This window comes from Pungitius pungitius, chromosome 16 (assembly GCF_949316345.1).
Source record: "Pungitius pungitius chromosome 16, fPunPun2.1, whole genome shotgun sequence".
Taxonomy (NCBI): domain Eukaryota; kingdom Metazoa; phylum Chordata; class Actinopteri; order Perciformes; family Gasterosteidae; genus Pungitius; species Pungitius pungitius.
The window spans coordinates 9,529,221-9,552,578 of record NC_084915.1 but is presented as its reverse complement, the minus strand read 5'-3'; the positions used below and the strand labels follow the sequence as shown (position 1 = coordinate 9,552,578).

The following is a 23,358-nucleotide window of genomic DNA, read 5'->3' as shown; positions in this document are numbered from 1 at the left end:
GTTTTGTAGGTCACGGGTCAGTGTGTGCATCCCCAAAAAAATATAAAATTCCAGCCTCTTCCTCTGTTCATACGCACGCACAAATTACAAGCTTGCATCGTCCTGGAAGAGGGATCCTTTCTCGGACCTTTCATTTCTTTACTGGGGCCTGTTACGACCTAATATCATTTTAAAGTGAGCGAAACAACTAAAACGCATTGTACTAACCTATAAAAAAAGGACACCTAGTCTTTCCACAATGAATGAACAATGTGTCTTAAAAGAAGATGACAAACAGCCTCAGATTTCTCGCTGATCTCGCTGAAAGAGGCTGCGGTTTTTTTTATCCCACCTAAAATGAATTTATCTCCTTTGTTCTCTTATTTTACTTTGTGACAAGTTTAGTGAACAACGGTGTGTATGAACCCTTTAATGCTCCTTTTTTTTCCATGGAAGCTACAGTTGTGTCCTGTTACATTCATGCCTACTTTTGAATAGCTGTAGGTCAAGGTTTACATTACAAGATCACTAATCTGGGAAAACCTTAATCCACCTGTGGACAGAATTCCTCGGGTTAATCCCTTATTTCCTGAAGGAGCGCTACAGTGAAAAAAAGATTGGACTTCACAATCCATGTTTAATAAAACAAAAAACCCATTTATGTCACTAATGAGGCACAATCTTTATTTATGAGGCTTCCTTAGTCACTCATATTGTATCAGTTTAATTTACTGCACTAGGACTATTCAGGTTGTTTACAGTTAATATTCTACACTTGCAATATGGATTCAACTATTTTATAAGTGATTTATCTGTTTGTCTGTCAAATGCCGCAGAGCATGAAGAAAAATACTTTTTACAGTTGCAGTTTCATCAAATTAGTGACCATTTATTTATATAGCACCTTTCAAAACAAAGTTACATAGTTCTATAAAATTGAAACAAAATAAAAAGTAAATGATGAAAATAACCTGTGAAGTACAAAAAAATGAAAAAAAAAACATTTGGTAATCCCTCCAGTGGAAAGGCTGTGAATAGCTCGTTGTCGATGTGCAGTAAATGATTTGCAGTGTTGTAGTTTGGTTTCAAGTCAAAGCGACTGTTTAAAATGAATTAATTGGGCACTGAACAGTGCTGCATTTTTGCAAAGTGAACTGCAACCCAAACTCATCGCTCCAGTTTTCTTAAAGCCCCACTTACCAGTCCAAAGTAAACTACAGCTTGAAAGAGTCAAACCATGTTTAACATGTAGCAAAATCTTCACATACAAGTTGTAAAATGTAGTTTAGTTTTTTTTTTACCTCATGTTTCTTTTCCACTTCGCAGTTAAATTAGGTCACCTGCCAATCTGCGGCCATTCATCCAGCTCCCATGATGCCCTCTGATTCGTCTAACTACTCAGTGTGACACGCTAATCCCAAAGCGGAAGGTGGAAGTTTTACTGATTCTATTTCTACTCTTTAAAACTGAATAGACACGTAGACATGAAACAGCAGGCAGCAGGGAATTTAATTGGACAGAATTAACAAGGACGTTCCTTGTCACCAATGTTGGAACTGCAAAGATAACATGTATTAATACACCTCACAGTAAAAGAAAAATTAAGTGCAGATTGAAGTAATTGAAACGAAACGCAGAATAAAGCCTTATTTCAGATCAATAAAGATGCTGATACACCTTTAAAATAATGAAATATTGTTCATTTAATGAACCTCTTGTCACAGTGCTTGGATATTATTTACCCAACTTAACGTTCCCAATAGCTGATTTGACAACACACAACCAGAGTGTACGCATGATGACATAACGGCACAGCTAAAACAATGAAATCCTCTCCCAGAGCATGTGCAGAACATAGAACTCAGGGGGAAATATTGACCGCAGCGAAAAGTCACTCTTTTTCATAATGCTACATGTTGCTCGACTTTGGGAAGTTATCACAATCACATCTCTGCTAGCAAAAGAAGACTTTAATCAAAGCAGAAAATTACCCTCATTTGAGACTTTATCGAAGCAAATAAACAGACATTCAAAAAACAATCATGAATTGTAACAAAAAGAGCTATGACAAAAAAGATTATATGGAAACATGTTTTCCAAATGTACATACTGTATGTGAAATGACCAAAAGAAGACACAACATCAAACGATTTATACATTGGATCTCTTAAGTTCTGCCCAGGAGCATTAGTTCCAACACGATTGATACTTATCAGTTCGGACATTTCCACCAGCTATATAATGACTTGATGTTGAGATAAATGTACATGGGGCAGGTGCAGCAGTCTGTATTATCTTTGCAATCAGAGAAAGAGAAATACATGAGAAATAATAGAGACATGTTCAAGCTTATATGGATTTGGTCTTTGCTGTGAATCTCAGAATCCACGGATGCAGCGACTAATGTAATGGCACAACGTTAGAGAAATACAGAAGAAATAGACCTATCCATGTCTGTAGTATAGCTGAATAAAAGGAAATAAAGATCCGAGTCAACAAACCGAACGATACGATGGTGATCACAGGCATGTTAAAAAATAAAATTGCAGGTGACACTTAGACAAATATATTGTAGAGAAGCATGCAAATTATGCCATGCAGTCAATGATTAGTGCGGTTGACAATGAATCAGCATTAGTTTGACAAATGTTTTATAAAGACCTCTATTCAATGGTGATGTACACTACTTATAAACAATAGTTAACATCTCTCAAACCAATAGTAGTGGCCTATAGTGGTGCAGTGAGAAACTTCTGAAAGCCGGTTATGTAGAAACAGTTGAAGTACTCTAAACCAATTCAAAACCTTCAACTGCAAATTAGATTTTACATTGATTTCTTTCAAGCTTGACAATGTGTAATGTAAATCTGGCTTGCAGAACATTCTTGAATTTGCAGCACAGAATTAACAAATTTGCAGTCAGATCTCTGTGATAGTTTAGTCATGGTATTCAAGATGTTCTACTTCGGTTTTAGTGAACTATCGCCTTTACAGTGCCCATGCAGCCACCTTTAACTTCCAGAAAGCTCTTGACAAGATCAAATAAAGTAAACTTACTTCATTCATACCTAAAAAAAAAACAAAAAAAACAAAACAGGATCAGAAATGTAATTTATAGGCTGCATGTATGTTGCACATTAGTGCCATATTTATCCATTATTCACAATATATACAATAAGTCTCATCGGACACTCATCAGGGAACGACTGAATGCATCAAGTCATTTTTAAGCTTGAAAACTTTAATTAAAGGCAAAGTCTTCAAGATACACGCACTAATATTGTTGAGTTCTTTCCTTATAATTGTCTGAATTACCATCAACATGTCCTGATGTAAGGTAGAAGAAAATAATCCAACTCCAAGATAAAGGTAACATGTCTTATGCAATGGAACACGCAGGGGAAAGAAAGAGGCAGACCAGGTGGAAAGACAGAAAGGAGAGATTACGAGAAGACAAAATCAAAGAAAAAGGCATCAGACTATTTGATCTCCACCCCAGCAATTAACCCCCATCTCCTTTAGTAACCTAGTGTCATACTTTTCCAGGAATGTAGTGGCGGTCAATGCTTTCCTCCTGCAGGAACATGTGAAGACAGCGTTCGTTCTGGGCCAAGGGATGGCCTGCAATTCTACACCAAACACACAGACAAAAACCACTCGTTAGAAATGCTTTTCGTGGAGACCGGTACAATTTTAGATAAATTAGTTATTTTACATCAGGGTGTACTTTTGTGGTACTGAACAACCGATAATGACATGTGAACTTCAGATTAGGACAACACTTTTTGTGGTAAGAAATCGTACAGATAAACAGCTTTGAGAAAAGTTTCACAAGATTCAATCCTATCAAATATATTCCTTTAGCTCCTTTGTCAACAAGCCATTATTTATCACATTTCAGATGACATACGTTTGATTGATTTATATCTAAGAACACAATGTGCGTCTGAGAAAACAGAGGGCACAATGTGTGATTGTACTTCAGGGTTGAATTTACTGACCTGTTGATGAACTGCTCCAGGCCTGACCGCCGCTCCTCAACAAAGGACTCGTCAAAAAGACCCCCATCCCCACGAAATGGCAACTGTCTCTTCAAGGCCTTGCCCGGCAGAGATGGTACTACAATCTAAAGGTGTCAGGGTTCAGCACAAAGAAAGGGAAAGATGACAAATATGCACAAAAATACAAAAGTCGAAGTCCACACGAGCTGTGCTGAAAAATCACATCTATGGTAACATTTATAGATCGGAGTTCCAGCTTCAAGTAACACAATTATTTGGGATGCAAATAAGTTGATGTCAACACAAACAAAAGAAAAAAAATCATTCGAATTCAAATTTTTACTTTAGTCTATAAAAAACGGATTATGTATTCCCACCAGCAACATTGCCAGTTTTTTATAATTGTAAATATCTGTTTGCAACAGCCAGCCTGCTGAAATGATTAGACGCAGAAACACATTATCACTCACTCACCTTACTGTCCCTTTCCAGCTCAATCTTTAACCACTCAAAGTCGCTGTATCTTCTCCTCACACAGGACTCCTTCAGTTTGAAAATGGGAAGGTTTGTCTACAGAGAGAAGTGCAATTAGTTGGAAGAAAGAAAAAACAGCCCCACCTGGATTTATTTTAAATTAAATAATTTGGCTCATGTAATCATGAGTGCTGGGAGGTGTTGAGTTGACAAAACTATTCTCATGCACCCACAAATTGAGTTTGATTAGTGGCATGAAAGCAAAGTAGTCCAGTAGTTTGGCATGAAAACGCAGTTTCTGAATGAAGAATGTTAACGTTACGTTGAACTAACCCCTTCTCTGATCAACGAAATTATGAAACAGTACAAATGTCACATTATATAGGAGGAATTCTAATGTGGGTCATCAACATCTGACACTGTAGTGAAGAGAAGTAAACGGTAAGTTATAATAATGACACGTTAGCATCTGCTTCCGGAAAATGTTTTCGTTCAAATTTAGCAGTGTCAGCGGTTTTTTTTAAACTACTCGCCTTATGCTCAACTGCCGGTTTAGATAATACTGAACTTAGTCAACTTATAACGTCTGACATATTTAACTTTTCTTGAGTAATAAACTTTCCCGCGTGTAATGTCTCCAATTTCCATGAAACTGCCTTCATTTGCCACCATTAGTAACGTTATCCTACATGTCACAAGTTAAACGTTAACCGTGAACGTCACTCTTCGCATACGTTCACTAAACTTTAGCATCGTATGTTTAAAGTATGTTTGTTAAAAGGAAGACTAATTGAACCTTCTTATTTATATGAGTCTAAGGCATGCAGACGGTATTATAAATATTGATGGGTGTGTTAAACAAACTTCTTCAACCCAACCTTGCTAACTTAACGTTAAGTTAAACCTCCAATGCTGTCTGAGGCCCTCGGCAATCCCCGGGCCTTGATTTTTACTGGAGCGCCATCTTGAACTACTCCAGGAGCATACCGTTAACGTCCCAGCCCGGTCGCTGTGTTGACTCCAGCACCGCGGATAAACATGCTAACTAGCTAGCATCAACAGTAATTACCAGTTAGCTTAGCAGATAAATGCTAGCATCGCAAACATGTGGTTCAGCTCTTGATTTAAAAACCTACCCGCATGCGAACTTCATAATTTGTGTAACGGTTCCGTCCGACTCCGACGGTTTGTGGATCACTAACGTCTATTTCCAGGTAGTTGCTAGGGGGGCCGTACGCGTCCGTCAGGTCCTGGGGCTTGGAATTCAACCGGCGAGTATCGGCCACCGAAGGGTCTGTCATTTTGTCGGTTGTAATTTTATGGACGACCAACGGCGAATCAAACCAACTAAATGATCGGTAGTATCTTAAATCTCATCCGAAGACATCAATTGGTTGCGTTAGCTGCTCCCGGTTCAGCTAGGGAAGTAGCGCTAGCTGACTTGTGTCGCTCTCTTCTTGCGTGGGCCAGCTGCCCTGCGCCCTTCCCGTCATGAATCTGAAGAATGCGTAGAGTCCTCGCTCACAAGGAGGCGAGCTGCACTCCCTCTAGTGGACAGTGAGATAACTCCTACTAGTCAGATTGAACCAGCCAGGTTGCTACAATAAGAATCATGGCTGTGATGCAACAGAAATGTACACGTAGATGGACATGTAACGTTATATTTATTAAACAGGTCATGACACAACGTCTAAATAGCACACCCAATAGCAAATGCGTGTTTTAAAAAGTAAACGTAAGGGTTACAATAAACTACCAATCAAACTCAAAAAGTACATTAACAGATATTAAGAAATGTAACATACACATTAATATGATTAAAAAAGAATGAGCTAGGTTGAAGCTATTGTTATATTAGCCTACTATGCAAGCATACCATCTTGTTATTCTAATTTTGAGTTACCACTTTCTAATGAGCCATCATTGGTTGAAGTGGCTTTTTCTTATGCAATAGGAAGGACTTACTTATGTCGTATAGACTCCTCTCAAGGCCTAATGAAGACATGTATGTTGTGTTGTGTGTGAATACTAAATTTGGCTAGCATTTGTCCTTCAATTTAGTGATAATACCGTTATAAATATATGAATCCATTAATAGATGCTAAATAGTTGCTCAACTTCTAATAATCCATCAAGTTATCTGAACATTCTAATATTATAATGTCATTATAAAGGGTATATACAATACACAATCTAGTATTCAAATTATAAACAGGTGTTTGTGTTGTATTGTAGCAGTTCTAAAATATTTCCAGACTTGACAACCCCAGTTTGCAGATAACATTAGAAAGTGAAGATTTTTATCCATTGTTAAAGCCAATAGCTCATCCGCTGAAGTTTATAAACCTTTTATATATAACACCTTGTTATAAAATTTAACTACACATATTGTGTTTTTTCTCAGTACTTAAGTGAATTGTGAACATTGAGATATTAGATGTCATAATAAAACATCTCTAAAACCAACATCCAGTTAATTACTACTTTTACAAATGTTACCAAACACACAGCTATGCATCGTGTGCAAGCCATTTTACTTCTAAATTAAAATTACATTTGAATATGTTAATCATTTTGGGATTTAGGCACATGACTTTGTTTCATTACACAATATCTTATAAAAGGTTGAATATATAAAATACACACGTTTCAATACACAGCAAAACCATATCACTAAACTCAATTTAGGCAAAAAATGTAAAACCTGAAAAAAACCCTGACTAAAGCTAAATGTAAAGTCAGTGATTTTACTATTTATCACCCTTTAAATCACCCCAGGATTGCATTCCTGTTTTATTATTACAAATATAATCCCTACATTTTTCTTTGGGCTTTTCCTCCTCCTGCTCAGCTGGGTAAGGCTGGGTTTTATGGTTAATGACAGTTAAAAAAACATGGTACAGAAATGACATGATGATAAGTTATGTGAAATATGTATAACCTATAATAAAGTATACGTTTTAGGAATAATTGTGCTTAAATCAGGAATTATGAGGGATTATCTAAATACTGTTTTTTGGATATGCAACAAAAAGAGCGAAAACTAGAGAAAACATAGTTGCCCCAAAGGGGTTGATAAGCACTTGATATATGATCATACTTTGAAGCATGTTTTTAAAAGTAACTTGTCAGGAATGAAAAGTAATATATAAAGAAAGTTTTTTTTGGTTACACTTAGCCTCTGCATTAGGTTATTTGTGTTAATTTGTGTTGATGACTTTAATTTAATCAAATTGCTAGGTTCCTCGCAGAGGTTTTCTTCTCATCAAGGGGACAAAACATTTGTGATCTTTGCAGTCGTATAGGAATATCTGCTTTGTAATTTTTGCCTGAGATACCTCCTAAACAGAAACCATCCCCTCCTCGGACAAGACAGTGGTGGTAGAAGAGGAGCCGGAGTTGGACAGGTCCCATTCGCTCTCAGGGATAGAGGAGGCCTCGCTGTCAACTTGAGCAACATGGCAATACTCGCGGACAATACAGGGACGCTCGTTGTAGTTAAAACTCTCTTTCAGGCCTTTAGGGAATTGAAACCAATCCTAAAAGAGAAACATCTTTGACTTGTTTTGCCTTCACATCACATGATGGTATCCTTGGTAACTTCTGAATATATAAATATTAAGTTTGAATACAGGAGAGCATGCAGCTCTGGATGTTACTGACCTCGATGTTGTGAAGTTTTGGAGATGGCTTAGGAACCACAGGGATGAAAATGATTCTGATCCTGTACGGGAGGTAAGCACATTTTACTGTCACATGACTATAGCTCACTACATTACTTTTGTTTCCCCCATCTCATTGGCATAGTTCTTTGCGATGAGAAGACACTGAACAAGAATGCTCTTACATATCAAACGATTGAAAATGCATTGGCCAAAGTGAATAATATTTCTATCATCACTTGTATGTATTGCTGTTTTAAACAATTCTTTACAACACAATAACGACTAATAACCCTTTGGTTAGATACATATAGGACATATGAAAAAGCATTACATGACCCACCTTTCATGGTGCAGCAGCATCATGACCAGTAGGATGAGGATGAAAGCCCCCACCGCGTAGAGCACTGGGTTCCACACGGACATTGACATGTCCATCTGATTGGCTTTTGAGAATAACTTAGTTATTTTTCCACCCCAAACCTTATTTTTCCATGCTTTTGTAACCTTTGTTTACCTTACAACCTTTGTATTGAGACACACCGGTTAAACTTTTTGAAAAGCTTCTGACATACTGACTCTGTGTCTGAGAAATGAATGTTGCATGTCCAAGAAATGTGAACTATTACATACCAGTTCTCTTTGACTCATACAATTAAGTTCATATTTGTTTTATTTATTAATTATTTTATTTATGTTTAACGCAAATATCTTCCCTTCAGGTATAATATATGAAATAATTGCCTCTAGTTCATCCTACCGATCCTTCCTCAAGGCTTTTCCTATTAAAAAATTGTTTTACATATTGTTACACATCCTGATGGCTTTTTTGATTCATTAATGAATGAATTCCTTTTCCTGTACCTGTGCTGTTGTTAGATCCCCAGAGCACAGGCTCACTCCAGTCACTCCAGAATTCAGACTCTCCACAAAGAGACGACACTCTGCTCCTCACTTGCACCTCATACAGGGATTTCCTTGAGGGCAAGTTGATGCAGTATTCCTTCACGTCAGTACTAACCTTAAAAGTCTGTGGACAGTGAGATGGAGTTGAGAGAGGAGATGGGTGAAGACTGGAAAAATAAAGATGTGATATTTTTGATCTTTCAAACTGCCTACCTCCCAGTTCCTGTTGTTGATCCTGTAGCGACCCTCACTCTGCACACAATTTGTCTGGTTCCAATTGACCCACAGGTTGGAGTCGGATCGATTCTGAGCAGTCACGTTAGTTGGTGGATTTAACTTGACTGGAGACGACACAGCCCATAAAATAATCCAGAATACACAACATGATGAGAAGGTGGTAGGGCAACCAATGTACTGTCACCCTTGGAATGGGCTTCTTTTTATTATTATTGTATATATCCAAATAACATCTCCATTCCTAAAGAATATTAGACATTGATGTTCCAGTTGTGCAGCATTTCTTCAATCAAACTCACAGATTTTATCTCCTTTATGGATTGATTTGCAATATTGAATTGTACCTTCTAATGTTGTGTTGCAACCCAGTAAATAAGCATACCTTTGTTTTTAAGAAAATGCTCCTTCGGTTTATTCTGTTGGCCATGTTGAAGTTGAAGTCTGCTGTAAAATCGCCCGAACCTCTGCCCATTGCGGTAGGGCTGTTTACATCCAGTGTTTATATTGGTCTCCAACAGATAGGTGGGGCACTCACTGACCTCTTCATTGTTGAACCTGTGGAGAAATCACAATTCTGACATTGCAAAAAGTGGTGGTTGGATTTTTTGGAATACGTTTTCCATTTAGGACACCAGGACTGGTGTCTAACAAACTAGTATGCTATTCTGTCCATATGCGTAATTACACTTTATTAATTTCCTTTGGGTCTCATCTCTAATATCACCAATATTATAATCAATGTAATACATGTATAATCTATTAATATGGACACATGAAAAACTAAACCACTGTAGTTGTCATCAAGATAAATCAGAGAAATGATTCATGGAGAATTGATCTCCACACTTTCGAAAGCAGACCATAATAGCGGATGGAAAGTGAACGCATACCAGATAAATTGACAAATAAATTAACCAACCATACTCCCCCTGAACGGAATATATTGAAGAACTTGTTTTACTTTTATTGTTCACGTAATTCCGACATTTTATTTATTGCACTTTGATCAGTTCAGATGTTGACAATCGATTTGTTAGGGTTTCTGTCAATGACTACTAACCAGCTGTAGAAGGTGTAATTGACTTCTGGAGTCCCCTCCTTATCCCAGGAACATTGAACATGGTTCAGGTTCACCACCAAACAGTCTACATCTGTCAGAGACACACAAGGGTTGAGGCAGAATAGTTCCATGATGAGCACAAATGAAAAATAACAGGGTTACACTTTTATAACCTTAGCAAAGGACGACTGGTGAACGGCAGTCCAATCACACACACACGCACACACACACACACACACACAAACACACACACACACACACACGCATGCATACATACATACACACACACACACACACACGCAATGAGGAAATGGCGGCACCATGACGTCAAAGGGAATTTACACAAAATGTGCTTGACCAAGGAAGTAAGACTTTAGGATAACATTTAGCTACTAAATAAGGCCTAATCATATTTATTCATCGTACATTTCTCACCATTCTAATAGGGTTCATGTTTAGAAAATAAAGGATTAAAAATATGGTTAAAATCACTCATACCTTGTAAAATGTTTTTTTTTGTCATGGATGATTAACTATGATTAGATAAAAAATCGAAACAATTAAAGCAGCTCCACATTACGTTGTCAAATGTTAAACAGTTTGATCACGCCAGAAGCAGTTTTCAGACTCATCCGAATGGGCTAAACAGTTATTAATAACATCACAATTTACCCATTTTTAGTTTTTCCTTTTAAATGTTCTTACCGGGTGGTTCTTTGGCAAACACGTGTCCTGTCAGACAGAGAAGCAGAAGCAACATAGTCGCCATTGTGACACCTAAAAACAGGAAGCTCTGAGCATCAGCGCCGTGTGCTTCTACCACTCTGAATCGATGTGGTACATATTTCAGGCGCTGTGGCGTTCTGTGCGTTCTCTTTCCTGTGAGCGGAAGCTGTTTAGTTAGTTGGTTGAAAATCAAGATGACACTCTTGCAGTTTGGCCTTCTGATGTATGGCTGTAATTTAAAATATAGAGACAATACAAAAACATGTAAATAGCAAGAAAGAATTGTATAACCAAATGTTTGGTTATGTTGTTAGCAGATTCATACATGGGACATTTATGACTTAATCTCAGGTATGTTAATGTGTGTTTAGTTTATTACCGCTACTACAGATGGTCCAAGGTCAGGAAACCTGCTGCTTCAGACCATTTTACATATTTTCTGCAGTATATTGGGGGAGATAGATTGGTACTTTCTCAATATTGGGGGGACACAACCCCCCCAATGGATGCGTGGTTACGCCTATGTAATACATCTTGAAGGGTTTTTGTTACCAAAAAGCGTTTTTTTACATTTTAAACCATTAAGCAGCTTGATTTCTTGGCAAAAAAAAAGTAGTAGTAGAGAGAGAGAAAGTCAAATCCACATCATGCATTGTATATGTTTGTGGTTATACATTAAGTTTATTGTAAAGTGTTACTGTTTTTATTATTAGTATTTTGTTCATGACTACTGGATACAATCAAAATGCGCACAAAGAACACTGTGAACAATTTTGTCACATGGACACTGTGACAGATGTTTGTCCTTTTTAACACACTCAACGAGGAGCTAAAACACACTACAGGTTTCACTGTTTTTGTATCGGCTGTTCCATAGTTGAGTTCTGTGGGTTTTGTTTCCTGTCAAAGGAAACTGTGGCTCATGAAGCAACATCTAAAGTGTGTACACCAACGCACATACGAACAGCTTGTCCAAGTGGTAATCCATGTGTAGTTATTTGTCAACTGTAAAGATTAATCTTGTCAAAAGAAATACTGGAAATAAAAATGTATATGATTGAATAACCTCCTGCATGATGTGTGTTATAGTGCATATTGTACTTTTGCCCGCAAAATCATGACCACTAGAGCTGTATCCAAGTTATAAGTAAGATAAATCAAGCCAAACATTAATACAATGACCATGTGCATGAGAAAGAATGAATGCACTAGTAATCCAATATTTAAATATCTGGGCAAGAGTTGGCATAGTTCACAAGTCCTCAACCGTACAAATTGCTTTTGATTTTTTTCTTCTTATATACTCAGAAAGCAAAAGAGTTTCAGTTCCCGAAATGTGTCCTCAGTGGCCTCATTTACTTGCTGGCCAGTTGTAATTGTAACTGCAAAGATTTAATGTTACTTTGCTTTATTTAGTAAAAGCATCAACTCTCCAAGAAGGACATTCAAAACAAAACTCAAAATTGCATACTGATATTGAGCAACTTTGCAACCCTTGTTGCACTTTACTGAGAATGTGATTCTGTGCGATGATTAGACCGATAAGCGAGCTTCCTTCCGTTATTTAATTTCACTACTTTTTCCTGCAAATGTGAGGTGCATAGATGCTTGAATGATAAACTGTGGAAGCTTCTTTTGAAAAAATAATATAAACACATGAAACAGATGAAATACCTTTAAAAAAGGTATTTCATCTTCGACAAAAGTGTGAATAAAAATGTTTTATTTAAAATTGTGATGTTGCAAGAAATATGTTACTTGTTCTTCTGAGTTTGTATCTCTATGTGGAAATGCACTTATTGTAAGTCGCTTTGGATAAAAGCGTCAGCTAAATGACATGTAATGTAATGTAATGTAATGTAGTGTAATGTAATGAGAGGGGTCGCTGTTTTGTGTCATGACGACAAGACTTTTATTTTGAAGAACCGGACGTTACAATGTTTTGATTACTGCCCCGGAAGAAACCGTTATTCAGCCGTTTCTCTTTGAGCAGTATTTCACCATCAAAACAGAGACCGACTCCACGGCAAATGTAACCGTTTCAACGGAAAGCCACAATGGGGTTCACACCGGGAGGCTTTCTTGGTGACACACCGTCGAAGGTGCCTCCGTTGTTTCCTTTTCTGTTGACGTTCCTGCTCGTCGGGAGCCGAGGCGACAGCAACGCGATGGACAACGTCTCGACTGAGAGGCTGGCCGAGGAGAGCCACCGACAGGACAGTGCCAATCTACTCATCTTCATCATGCTCCTAACGCTCACCATCTTGACCATATGGTTGTTCAAACACCGGCGATTCAGGTTCCTGCACGAAACGGGACTCGCCATGATCTACGGTGAGACCCCCGTTTACAATCTCCTCAAGGAACCGGAAGGTTGGGTTAGCTAAGTCAGGTTAGCGTCATGCTAACTGGCGTTGTTGCCGTTCCGCTCCTCAAACTATACCGGGAAGATAATTTGACAAACACGTGGGTGGAGACACCCGAGGAATGTCATGTAACGTTGTAAACAATCTGTTCGTGTCGCTCGGTGTACGCATTTAAGAGGATTGTTATTTGTCCAATATGAACTGTCAACAATAGTCACGTCATTTAGAGTTGAACGGTATTAGGATTGTGGATTTTCTTTTCTTTTTGTGTTCTGCCACCGCTTTGTGTATGGAGGACTAAAAGTGCCACAATTAAGTAAATAAATACACAATTAAATAATTACTTAAATGTGTCATTAATTAATTAAAAATAGAATTAAATACATAAATGTGTTAATAAATGTGTCATTAATTAATTCAAATACAGATTCATGTTATGTAAAATACATATATACTTATTTCACTATTTACATTTACATTTCATGATCCTGCGTTGCAGTGCTTCATGAATTACTTAAAACTGTCAAACTGACCCATCAAAGTCAGTGGGCGGGGCTAACGCGAATCCAGTCTGATCCATTGCTTTGGTAGAGTACCTGGCCACGGCAGTATTTTGTTCCTGGTCCAAACTCTTTGTGGCATATAGATGGCCACCATAAGCTCATTAGGTCAGTGATATTAGCAGATAAACAATGCATCTTTCTAGATGTTTCATTACAATTCATGTGTTTGCAACAGGTGGAGATTTGTTGTCCACGTTGGGGTGGATGGATTCAGTCGTTTAGTAGCTCTGCATCAATCCAGTATCCGGAATTGATTTGTCTTGACTTGATACACAGGGTAACCAATCAGGCGTTAGGTTCCGCCTACCAACTTTTGATGGGTCAGTTTGACAGTTTTAAGTAATTCATGAAGCACTGCAACGCAGGATCATGAAATGTAAATGTAAATAGTGAAATAAGTATATATGTATTTTACATAACATGAATCTGTATTTGAATTAATTAATGACACATTTATTAACACATTTATGTATTTAATTCTATTTTTAATTAATTAATGACACATTTAAGTAATTATTTAATGATGTGTTTATTTATTTAAGTGTGGCACTTTTAGTCCTCCATATTTGTGTAACGAATTGGTAAAAACTTAAATTGTTGGAAAATACAAGACGAAATAGCTCGATAAAATACTTTGCTCTGCCACAGAACTGTCACTGAATAGATACTTTCTTCTTTCCGTAATTAAGACCAATAATGAATTTGTCCTGGTTATCCTTTTATTCTAAGGCCCAATTCTAATTAAAGTCTTTGGCACAAATAAATAAATAATTAACAGCTTTCCTAAGTGGAAGAAGGAATTACACAAGCATCCCCGGGGTTCTCTTGCAAACTTCTGCAAGGACTTTTTCATCTCATATATATAAACATTGTATGCTTTCCCCACTTCTTCTTCCCCAAAGGCGTGTTGGTGGGTGTGATCCTGCGTTTTGGCGTCCATGTGCCCCAGAACATGAGTGACGTGATCCTTGGCTGTGCGGTCAACGCCAGTCCAGCTACTCTGCTGGTCAACGTCAGTGGGCGCTTTTACGAGTACACTCTGAAGGGCGAAGTCAGCCGCGGCAAAGGTCACCAAGTGCAGGACGATGAGATGCTGAGAAAGGCAAGGGGATGAACACATGTTTGACGTGATGGAGGGTGCAAGTGGTATCTTTTGCCCCTCTAGTATGAAAGGGGCACCAGCCAAATAGGAGAAAAATTATGTATTTTATTGCGCTGAATTTAGACTTTGACATATATCTAAAAATCATCTTTGTCTATAGAAATCTGCTTTTTTTTAGTTACTAGTTTTATACCCAAAAGGACGCAATTGATTGATAACCGCCTAATGTCTTCAGGTGACTTTTGACCCTGAAGTGTTTTTCAACATTTTGCTGCCTCCCATCATCTTCCACGCCGGTTACAGTCTGAAAAGGGTAAGAGAGCTTTGATTTATGACACCCTCATAATGTCAATTAAGAGTTCTAATTTTGAAGTTATTTTTTCATTATTAGATTGTATTTTAATTTTTTCATACACATGCTTGCAAACATATTGAGATACTTTTTCTCTTATTATTTATATAACCCGAGCTTAACCATTGGTAATGGACACCCTCTGTTTTGATTAATCTGTGATCCTCTTTGTCACAGAGACATTTCTTTAGAAACATCGGCTCCATCTTGGCTTATGCTTTTGTGGGCACAGTTATCTCCTGCTTTGTGATTGGGTAAGTCATTTATTCACCTCTGAACACAGACTGAAATGGAGGAACAGATCGAGCAAGCCAGAGGAACCAGTGCTTTGACCTGTACACATTCTTCTTTGCTCCTAGGCTGATCATGTATGGCTTTGTGTCCTTCATGAAAGCTGTGGGCCAGCTCCGGGGCGATTTCTTCTTTACCGACTGCCTCTTCTTCGGAGCCATCGTCTCAGCAACAGACCCAGGTAGGTCGTGCCGTATTAGCTTCTGGCTGATGGATAGCCTTTCTGCCCTGAGGCCTTTCTCGCGCTCCTGTCCTGCTGTACAGTTATTGTGTGTCTTATTCTCTTGAGGTCATTTTTCTTCTCTGTGCCTCAGTGACGGTGCTGGCTATCTTCAATGAGCTAAAAGTAGATGTGGACCTGTATGCTTTACTCTTTGGCGAGAGTGTCCTCAACGATGCTGTGGCCATCGTACTCTCTTCGTAAGCAATGATTAATTACACACTGCATGTACACACACACACACAGCCCACACAACACTTTCATTTCATCAAATCATCAGTTGTTTCACATTAAAAGATATTTTGATCTTTTTTAAGAGTATCTGCACTGTTCTGAGTGTAATTCGCGTCAGCTTTTTGTGTTTAACATTGCGTATGACTGGACACTTCATCGTACTAACATCCGTCCCTGTCATTTCACTGCTTGCCTTCCTTCACCTGTCCGTGTCATTCACCGCCTACCTGAACGTATGTATGCAGCGTTCTCCTCCGCTTGGAGAAGCAGGGTAGACGCGGGGCCGGAGCTGTGAGCTCCCCAGGGGACGGTGGCCCGGTCAGGCCACAGGGGGAGGTGGAATGGCTGGCAGTAAACCAGACATTCGCTCCCCGGTGGGTGGGTGGGTGGTTTTGTTTGAGTGCACTGGCAGAGTTACAGAGTTACAGAGCTAGAACCCGATCGTCGGGAACGAGTTCCTTCGGTGCATCGTTTTGTAGCTTGAAAGTAGATTTGACCCACCAACAGTTAGGATCATTGTTACCCTTTCAAAACCAATCTTTGGCTGATTTTAAACTTTTCCTCTATGTTCTATAGAGGGCACCATGCTGGTGAAATATTACTGCTATTTTATTATGTTGTTGGTCTTGATTTCATTTGGACAGCTCTCTTCCTTGGTAGCACCTATGCCTATAATGCATTAGAGACATTGGTATACAATCTGTTTATAGCACTGTATAAATAGTTATAAGCCTCAGACATATTTATAATGCTTGTAAAAATAATCATTTTTAGAGCATTTTGTAATGACAAAAGGTCAGGTAACATGATACTTCATCATAGGGATCAAGGATCATAGGGTTTTACCACATCTTTTCATAATACATTGTAATCGCATTGGTAATGCACTATAATGTAATTATAAGTGGTAATTGTTTGCTTGAAGTTATGTAGAAGTCTGTTGTTCTTTCATAGATTTATTGATTCTTTTTTTCACTTTACAAACAATGACCACTTGGAATTACTTACAATCAATTTGTAATCCATTATGACAATGTATTGTAAAAAAATGTAATATCCAACAATAACTCTTATTGGATATTGGAATGGTCATGCAAGATCCAAGATCCAGTTGGAATTAAGCATGCAGCATCCTAATTTCCCCCCTTTTTGTGACTGTAAAACCCAACTCCAGTCAATGTTTTTAAAGTCTGTTGTTACCTTTTTTTATGGAGAAAGCCAGCTAATCTCCAAAATGTAAACAAAAATCATTGCCACATTAAGATGGTGATATCAGCCATTATTGGATTTGGGTCGCTGCAGTTTTTATTTGATGCCTGGCTTTGACATTTTTGTTTCTTTATTAGCATGTCATTAACGTGTCACCAGATTCTTAGTAAGTGCCTATTTCCTTTTTTACCATGTGCATGTTTTTATTTGCTTGTACTCTGTCTATCTGCCCCTCAGCTCCATCGTGGCCTACCAGCCTGCAGGAGACAACAGCCACAGCTTTGAGGCCATGGCCATGTTGAAATCCTTCGGCGTCTTCCTTGGCGTCTTTAGTGGCTCCTTTGCTCTTGGGGTGGTGACCGGATTCATGACGGCTCTCATATCCTGCGAATCTCGCCCGCTAATGCATAATGTATTTTTATACACATTGGTATGCATAGGCAGATAGGATAACATTAGAGGGTTTGTATCAGATGTTGTCTTACTCATTTAAGTTGCTGCTGTTTAATCATTATATGGTTTGAGTATGTTTGAGTCTGAGCCAGTGAAGCTGTTACAAATCTCCATTTCTACACTGCGGGTCGACTGTGTCTGCGCTGCCTCTTGTTTAAATCCTTGACTTTTCATCACGTGACCAAGTTCACTAAGCTGAGGGACTTTCCCTTGCTGGAGACGGCGCTCTTCTTCCTCATGTCCTGGAGCACCTTCCTATTGGCTGAGGCCTGCGGGTTCACAGGTACAACTTATACATATCACAACGTATATATATCCTTAAATGGCCCCGTGAGGGCATCTCACCATAGCCTTTGATGCTCTCCGATCCACTTTGTGAAGCCCTCTGGTGAAGTCTTGTTCGTGTGTTTTGAGTGATACGGAGGTGACGCCTGTGTATGTTTGCTTTCAATCAGGCGTGGTGGCCGTGCTGTTCTGTGGGATCACTCAGGCTCACTACACTTTCAACAATCTCTCCCCTGACTCTCAGGACAGAACTAAACAGGTGATGCACAACCACGTATCTTTGTTCTTTTGTTTACCTCACTGATGGTTCCTTCTTTATTTTTGCGGTTCATTGAGGAGGATGTGATGGTGTAAGAATATTTTTGAATACCAAAGTATTACCTCGACGTGTAAAATATTTTTCTTTGTAAATTTGACAATACAGGTAACATTTACCACTAATCCAAACCTCAGTGTACGAAAAGGAATGCTTGTAAAGTTTACAAGACATTTTCCCATGACGCCTTACTTCCAGAGTAACGTGACTGCAATGTGAGCTTTTCTCTTTCAGTCGTCCGGCAGTTTGTTTGCAATAATTGTTTGTCTGCCCCCCCACTAGTTGTTTGAGCTCTTGAACTTCTTGGCAGAGAACTTCATCTTCTCCTACATGGGTCTGACTCTCTTCTCTTTCCAATCACACGTCTTCAACCCATTGTTCATCGTCGGAGCCTTTGTATCCTTTACTGTGATTGGTGTTAAGGCTTCCTGCATCCCGTAAATGTAGAAAATGTTTCTAATGAAGCCATCATGCTTGATGTTCAGTATCAGTGCCAGAATGTTGTTTCATAATGTTTTAGAAGCTGGACTTGGCTCCATTAGTTATGGATAACAGTTATGGTTGATGTATTTTTCGAAGAAGGTTTGAGTGAAAGAGCCCGGGAATAACAGCACTTGTTAGTCGACACATTTTGAAACTAGCTTCTCCCCATGCTTATGTTCCATCCCAGCGGTGTTACTTTGCAGTGTGTTGCGTCCTTGACCTTCCTCGTGCAGCTGGCGGTGTTTCTGGGCAGGGCTGCAAACATCTACCCTTTGTCCTTCCTGCTCAACTTGGGCCGCAAGAACAAAATTGGATCCAAATTTCAGCACGTCATGATGTTTGCAGGTACGGAGCTGTAAATAAAGTCTCTAATGTCCCAAAAGCATAATCTTAAGTCTCTTGGACCAAAATTAATTAATTCTTTTTTACAGCTGGGACCATGTTCTGTTAAATTTAAAAATCGTAAAAGGATGATTAAACCCTGTTGTTAAAAAATATGAATTAGCCTAGATATTGTGTGTTTTCTTCAACACTCCTACTTAGATTTTTACAGATAGCTGCCTGTGCGTCAGCTGATATTTACAGTTGAAACTAGCACCCCCACCTTTTTGTGCACCTAATTGTTTTCATACCATCAGCCCTGACGTACTTGTGTGGGTTGATCTGACCTCTTCTAGGGAAATATTTACCAAAGGATACGAACATTAGGTCAAATACATGTTGGGACTTTTCTTCAGTCAACGATGAATAATATAAATAACCTCACTCAACGTCTCTGACACGCTGCCTTTTCAGCAAAACACACTCACCGTTTCTCCACCTTTCACTGTTTGGTTACCCGTCCCCGCCAGGACTACGTGGGGCGATGACCTTTGCCCTTTCAATCAGAGACACGGCGACTTACGCCCGCCAGATGATGTTTTCCACTACCCTCCTGATTGTCTTCTTCACTGTCTGGATCTGTGGAGGAGGCACCACGCCGATGCTGTCCTTCATGAGCATCCCGTAAGGCTGCGCGTCTGCCTGCATGCGTTTGTGCTTCTGTGCGCTTCAACACCATCTGCCGAACGCTCCATTTAAACGTTTTTTATGTCGACTGCGGCTGTGTTTCCTTTTTCAGGGTGGGTGTGGACTCTGATCAGGACAACCCTGTGAGTAATTAGTGTGAAAAGAAGTCACTTGTTTTTGAAGGTTTTGTTGCTTTGTCAAGTTGACATTCCTAAATAGAAGTTGAAATAGAGTGGTAATTTAAAAAAAAGTTGCATATTTTGCTTAACAGAATGCCGCGGTGTTGGATGGATCCCAGCGGAGGGACACCAAACATGAGAGCGCCTGGCCCTTCAGGATCTGGTATAACTTTGACCACAAGTATCCTTTTGAGTCATGGATTGCCTATTTAAGGTCCTCCCTCCAGAAGTGCAGTTGCTCTATTCGGCCTTGGACACCAGAGGGGGCTCTTTCCAAACTGTAAGAACTACAGTATATACCAGTAACTTCATCTTTCTGGAGAGGGGGTTCACAGATGAGGCACTGATGTTGGTAAATTGTTTAGCAGTTCATTTGTTTATTTGAAAGTAAGTGTTGTAAAAACTGTTAATAATCCTTGACAAAAGTTTGTTCTCCAGCTACCTGAAGCCCCTCTTGACCCACAGCGGCCCTCCACTCACTTCTACCATGCCCACCTGTTGTGGACCGCTGGCCCGATGCCTCACCAGCCCACAGGCCTATGAGGTCAATTCATAAATACATTTTCATTCATTATTATCTTCAATTGTAAAGAAAACACAAAGTGAATTCCATATTTCTGTGTAGCTGTATGTATGAATATGTGTATGTGTGTATTACGGAAGTAACCAAAGTTGCGTTAACTGCGTTTAAATATTTTATCACATTAATCTTAGCCACATTAATTGCATGGATTAACGCATTCATTATGACAGCCCTAATACAAATATGTAAGAACATTGTGGTGAGATCCCTAAATGGATATAACAATCGTTTCCCAATACAATCTCCAGAACGAAGGCCGGCTCTTCGACGACGACTCTGACTTCGTCCTGAATGACGCCACTGTGAGCTCCATGTACGCCGACGTCACCGTCAGCACCGACGCGTCTGGCCGCACCGTCAACCGCTCGTCCTCCGGCACAAGGGGCCCGTCTGATGACTGTGTGGATCACGACCTGGCGTTGGCGGAACACGAGGTGGCCATCAGGGGCACGCGCCTGGTCCTGCCCGTGGATGACCCGGTGGAGCCCCCGGCCACTGTCACCTTGCCCCCCCCTCCGTCCCCGCCCTGCTCCGAGCCTCGCAGGCAGAGACCGTGAAAAGGTTTAACGCTTATCAGGATGCAGCTTCGGTTTGATTTTGCATCCATTGTTTGGATTTGTTGTAAACGAAGTGCACCTCAAGTCTAAAGGTTACTGGAAAGTTGCATATTTGAGGAGCTTAAAAAAAATGGGGCTGTTGTATTTGCTCCTACGTTTGTACTACTGTGGTGAAATACCAGTTCTTATCTATCCTCTATTAGAGCCCCAACTCCCATTTCTCCCATCATCCCTAAATGTTACGAATGCACTTTCCTCTTTTCTTCGGGTGAAGTTGCTCCGGACAACAGGACCTTGTAGGTGTCTAGCGTACAAGTATTTGTAAGATGACCTACATTCTCATTTTACACACTTCCCTGGTACTTTTAACTTTGCACTTGTTCAACGTATTAACGTTCAGTGGTGTCAAAGAATATTTACACTATGTTTCTGCATCTATCCACCGGCTGATACGTCCCTCAAAAAGTTAATATGTGGGGGAGGCTCCAAAGGAGGATCTGGGGATTGTGATCAGCCATGGTGGGAAGTTAGGAATTTTAGATGTGGACAAGAAACAAAAGTGCTTGAAGATTGTAAGAAGATGCCATTTGGCCAAAAAGCTCAAGCTGCATCCGTATAGAATCGTCTCCACTAACTTACATTTTTGAGCGCTGCCTTCCACTTTTCTTCTGGATCAGTCTTTTCCACTTATTCATTTATTTATGTAACATTAAATGATTTATTTATTTATTATTAATTTATTGTTGTGGTACTTTAATGATGATCTCGGTGGGGAAAGGCTGTTTTTATCTTTTTCTTAACAAAGCACTACAACTCTTCCAACGGAAGGTACTTGGTCTGGTAGAGCAGTCAAGAGGGAGGTGGATAGTCATCCCCGAAGCGTGTTCTGTTCTATTCTAACATGCGTGTGCATGTAAAAATATCTCCTTCCTGTTCTGTAGCAGATCCTACTTTTAGGAGCTTTCCTGAGTGTGTATTTTATAAGGTGGTGTGTCGCTAATGTCAGAATGAAATCGTTCAATCTATCAATGTGGTTATCCGGGCTAACGTCTGGTTTTTCTGTTTTTATCTGATTTAATTTTCTTTCAACATAAAAAAAGAAAAGTAACTTCTGTTTTTTATCATCAAAATGACTGAGGGCTGGCGGAACTGTTTTGACTTAAAGTGCCTATTCAGAAATGACTTAATGTAGATTTGTATATATTTTGATTTGCTAATGTGTAGTAGGATTATCTTTTAAGAACCTTTGACTGATGTTAAATATTGTGCTCCCGGTATAATTAGGCCATTTGGTGACTGCCTGTATAGTGGAAATCACAAGCCTGAAACGTTGTACTATTATTAATGGCAAATACGTATCGCTAATTTATTTGATAGAGCAATTGTGGAAAATATTTAGTAAGTGCCACATTTAATTGATCAAAAAATTAAATGTGGCCCTTTACCATGAAGCTATTGGGTGACGTATTTGAATGCAAATATATACTAAGGGCGAGGGAAACACACCGCAGACTTTTCCCAAATGCATTCCCAGCCTTTTTTGTTCCTTGATTGGCGACCAAGACGTCTGTTCTGTTCCCACTTCAGCGAGAGATCTTGCACCGAGGCATGTCCCAAGTTAACCCTTGTTTGTACTGTTTTTTTTTTCTGTGGAATTAAAATCTTATTCTTAATATCAGGTTTGAGATTCTTTCATCTTTTATTTACGTTATTTCAGTAAGGTATCATTTCAACACAGTTCCTATGGGAAATTGTTAACATTCAATGAAAAATCTGAAAATGTTTGTCTGTAGAAATGGTTAAGTTGGATTTGTAAAATGTACACCTGCACAAGTCTATACGTGAATGTTTTTAAAAGGTGAACTTTTGAGGGGGGATCTCTGATTTAAAAGATTCTGTAAATGTACTACCTGAAGATAATATAAAGAAACCTCACACACCTACTTGTTGATATATTCAACTGCGATGTCCGTTTAAAATGAAGTGAGTAAGTGGACATTGAGTGAATATCGTTTATATTTCAAGGATGAGTATTCACGTGGTGTTTCTGCTTCAGACTAACTCAATTTACGCATTATATAATAACACGCTGTATTGCTAGCAACACGGACA

General features: G+C 39.1%; 3 protein-coding genes across 3 annotated transcripts; 1 reads left to right on the top strand and 2 right to left on the bottom strand.

Moving 5' to 3' along the window:
- Positions 1-1,467: 1,467 nt before the first annotated feature.
- snx12 (sorting nexin 12) lies at positions 1,468-6,025 on the bottom strand. The gene is made up of 5 exons (XM_037467089.2): positions 5,591-6,025; positions 4,455-4,550; positions 3,981-4,105; positions 3,518-3,608; positions 1,468-3,047 (listed from the first exon to the last, which is right to left on the bottom strand). The coding sequence occupies exons 1-5, from the start codon at positions 5,753-5,755 to the stop codon at positions 3,042-3,044; spliced, it is 483 nt and encodes a 160-aa protein (XP_037322986.1). The 5' UTR covers positions 5,756-6,025; the 3' UTR covers positions 1,468-3,041.
- A 74-nt stretch (positions 6,026-6,099) lies between these two features.
- LOC119215172 (cytokine receptor common subunit gamma-like) lies at positions 6,100-11,159 on the bottom strand. The gene is made up of 8 exons (XM_037467088.2): positions 11,025-11,159; positions 10,320-10,410; positions 9,642-9,814; positions 9,236-9,363; positions 8,981-9,146; positions 8,460-8,562; positions 8,118-8,178; positions 6,100-7,993 (listed from the first exon to the last, which is right to left on the bottom strand). The coding sequence occupies exons 1-8, from the start codon at positions 11,086-11,088 to the stop codon at positions 7,796-7,798; spliced, it is 984 nt and encodes a 327-aa protein (XP_037322985.2). The 5' UTR covers positions 11,089-11,159; the 3' UTR covers positions 6,100-7,795.
- Positions 11,160-12,991: 1,832 nt separating this feature from the next.
- Positions 12,992-23,185, top strand: LOC119215677 (sodium/hydrogen exchanger 6-like). Its single transcript, XM_037468020.2, has 16 exons — positions 12,992-13,379; positions 14,877-15,076; positions 15,312-15,389; positions 15,606-15,682; positions 15,788-15,900; positions 16,034-16,139; positions 17,620-17,761; positions 18,013-18,118; positions 18,291-18,379; positions 18,719-18,832; positions 19,153-19,264; positions 19,771-19,924; positions 20,040-20,070; positions 20,199-20,287; positions 20,545-20,650; positions 20,938-23,185. The coding sequence occupies exons 1-16, from the start codon at positions 13,103-13,105 to the stop codon at positions 21,244-21,246; spliced, it is 2,103 nt and encodes a 700-aa protein (XP_037323917.2). The 5' UTR covers positions 12,992-13,102; the 3' UTR covers positions 21,247-23,185.
- The last annotated feature ends 173 nt before the right edge of the window (positions 23,186-23,358 follow it).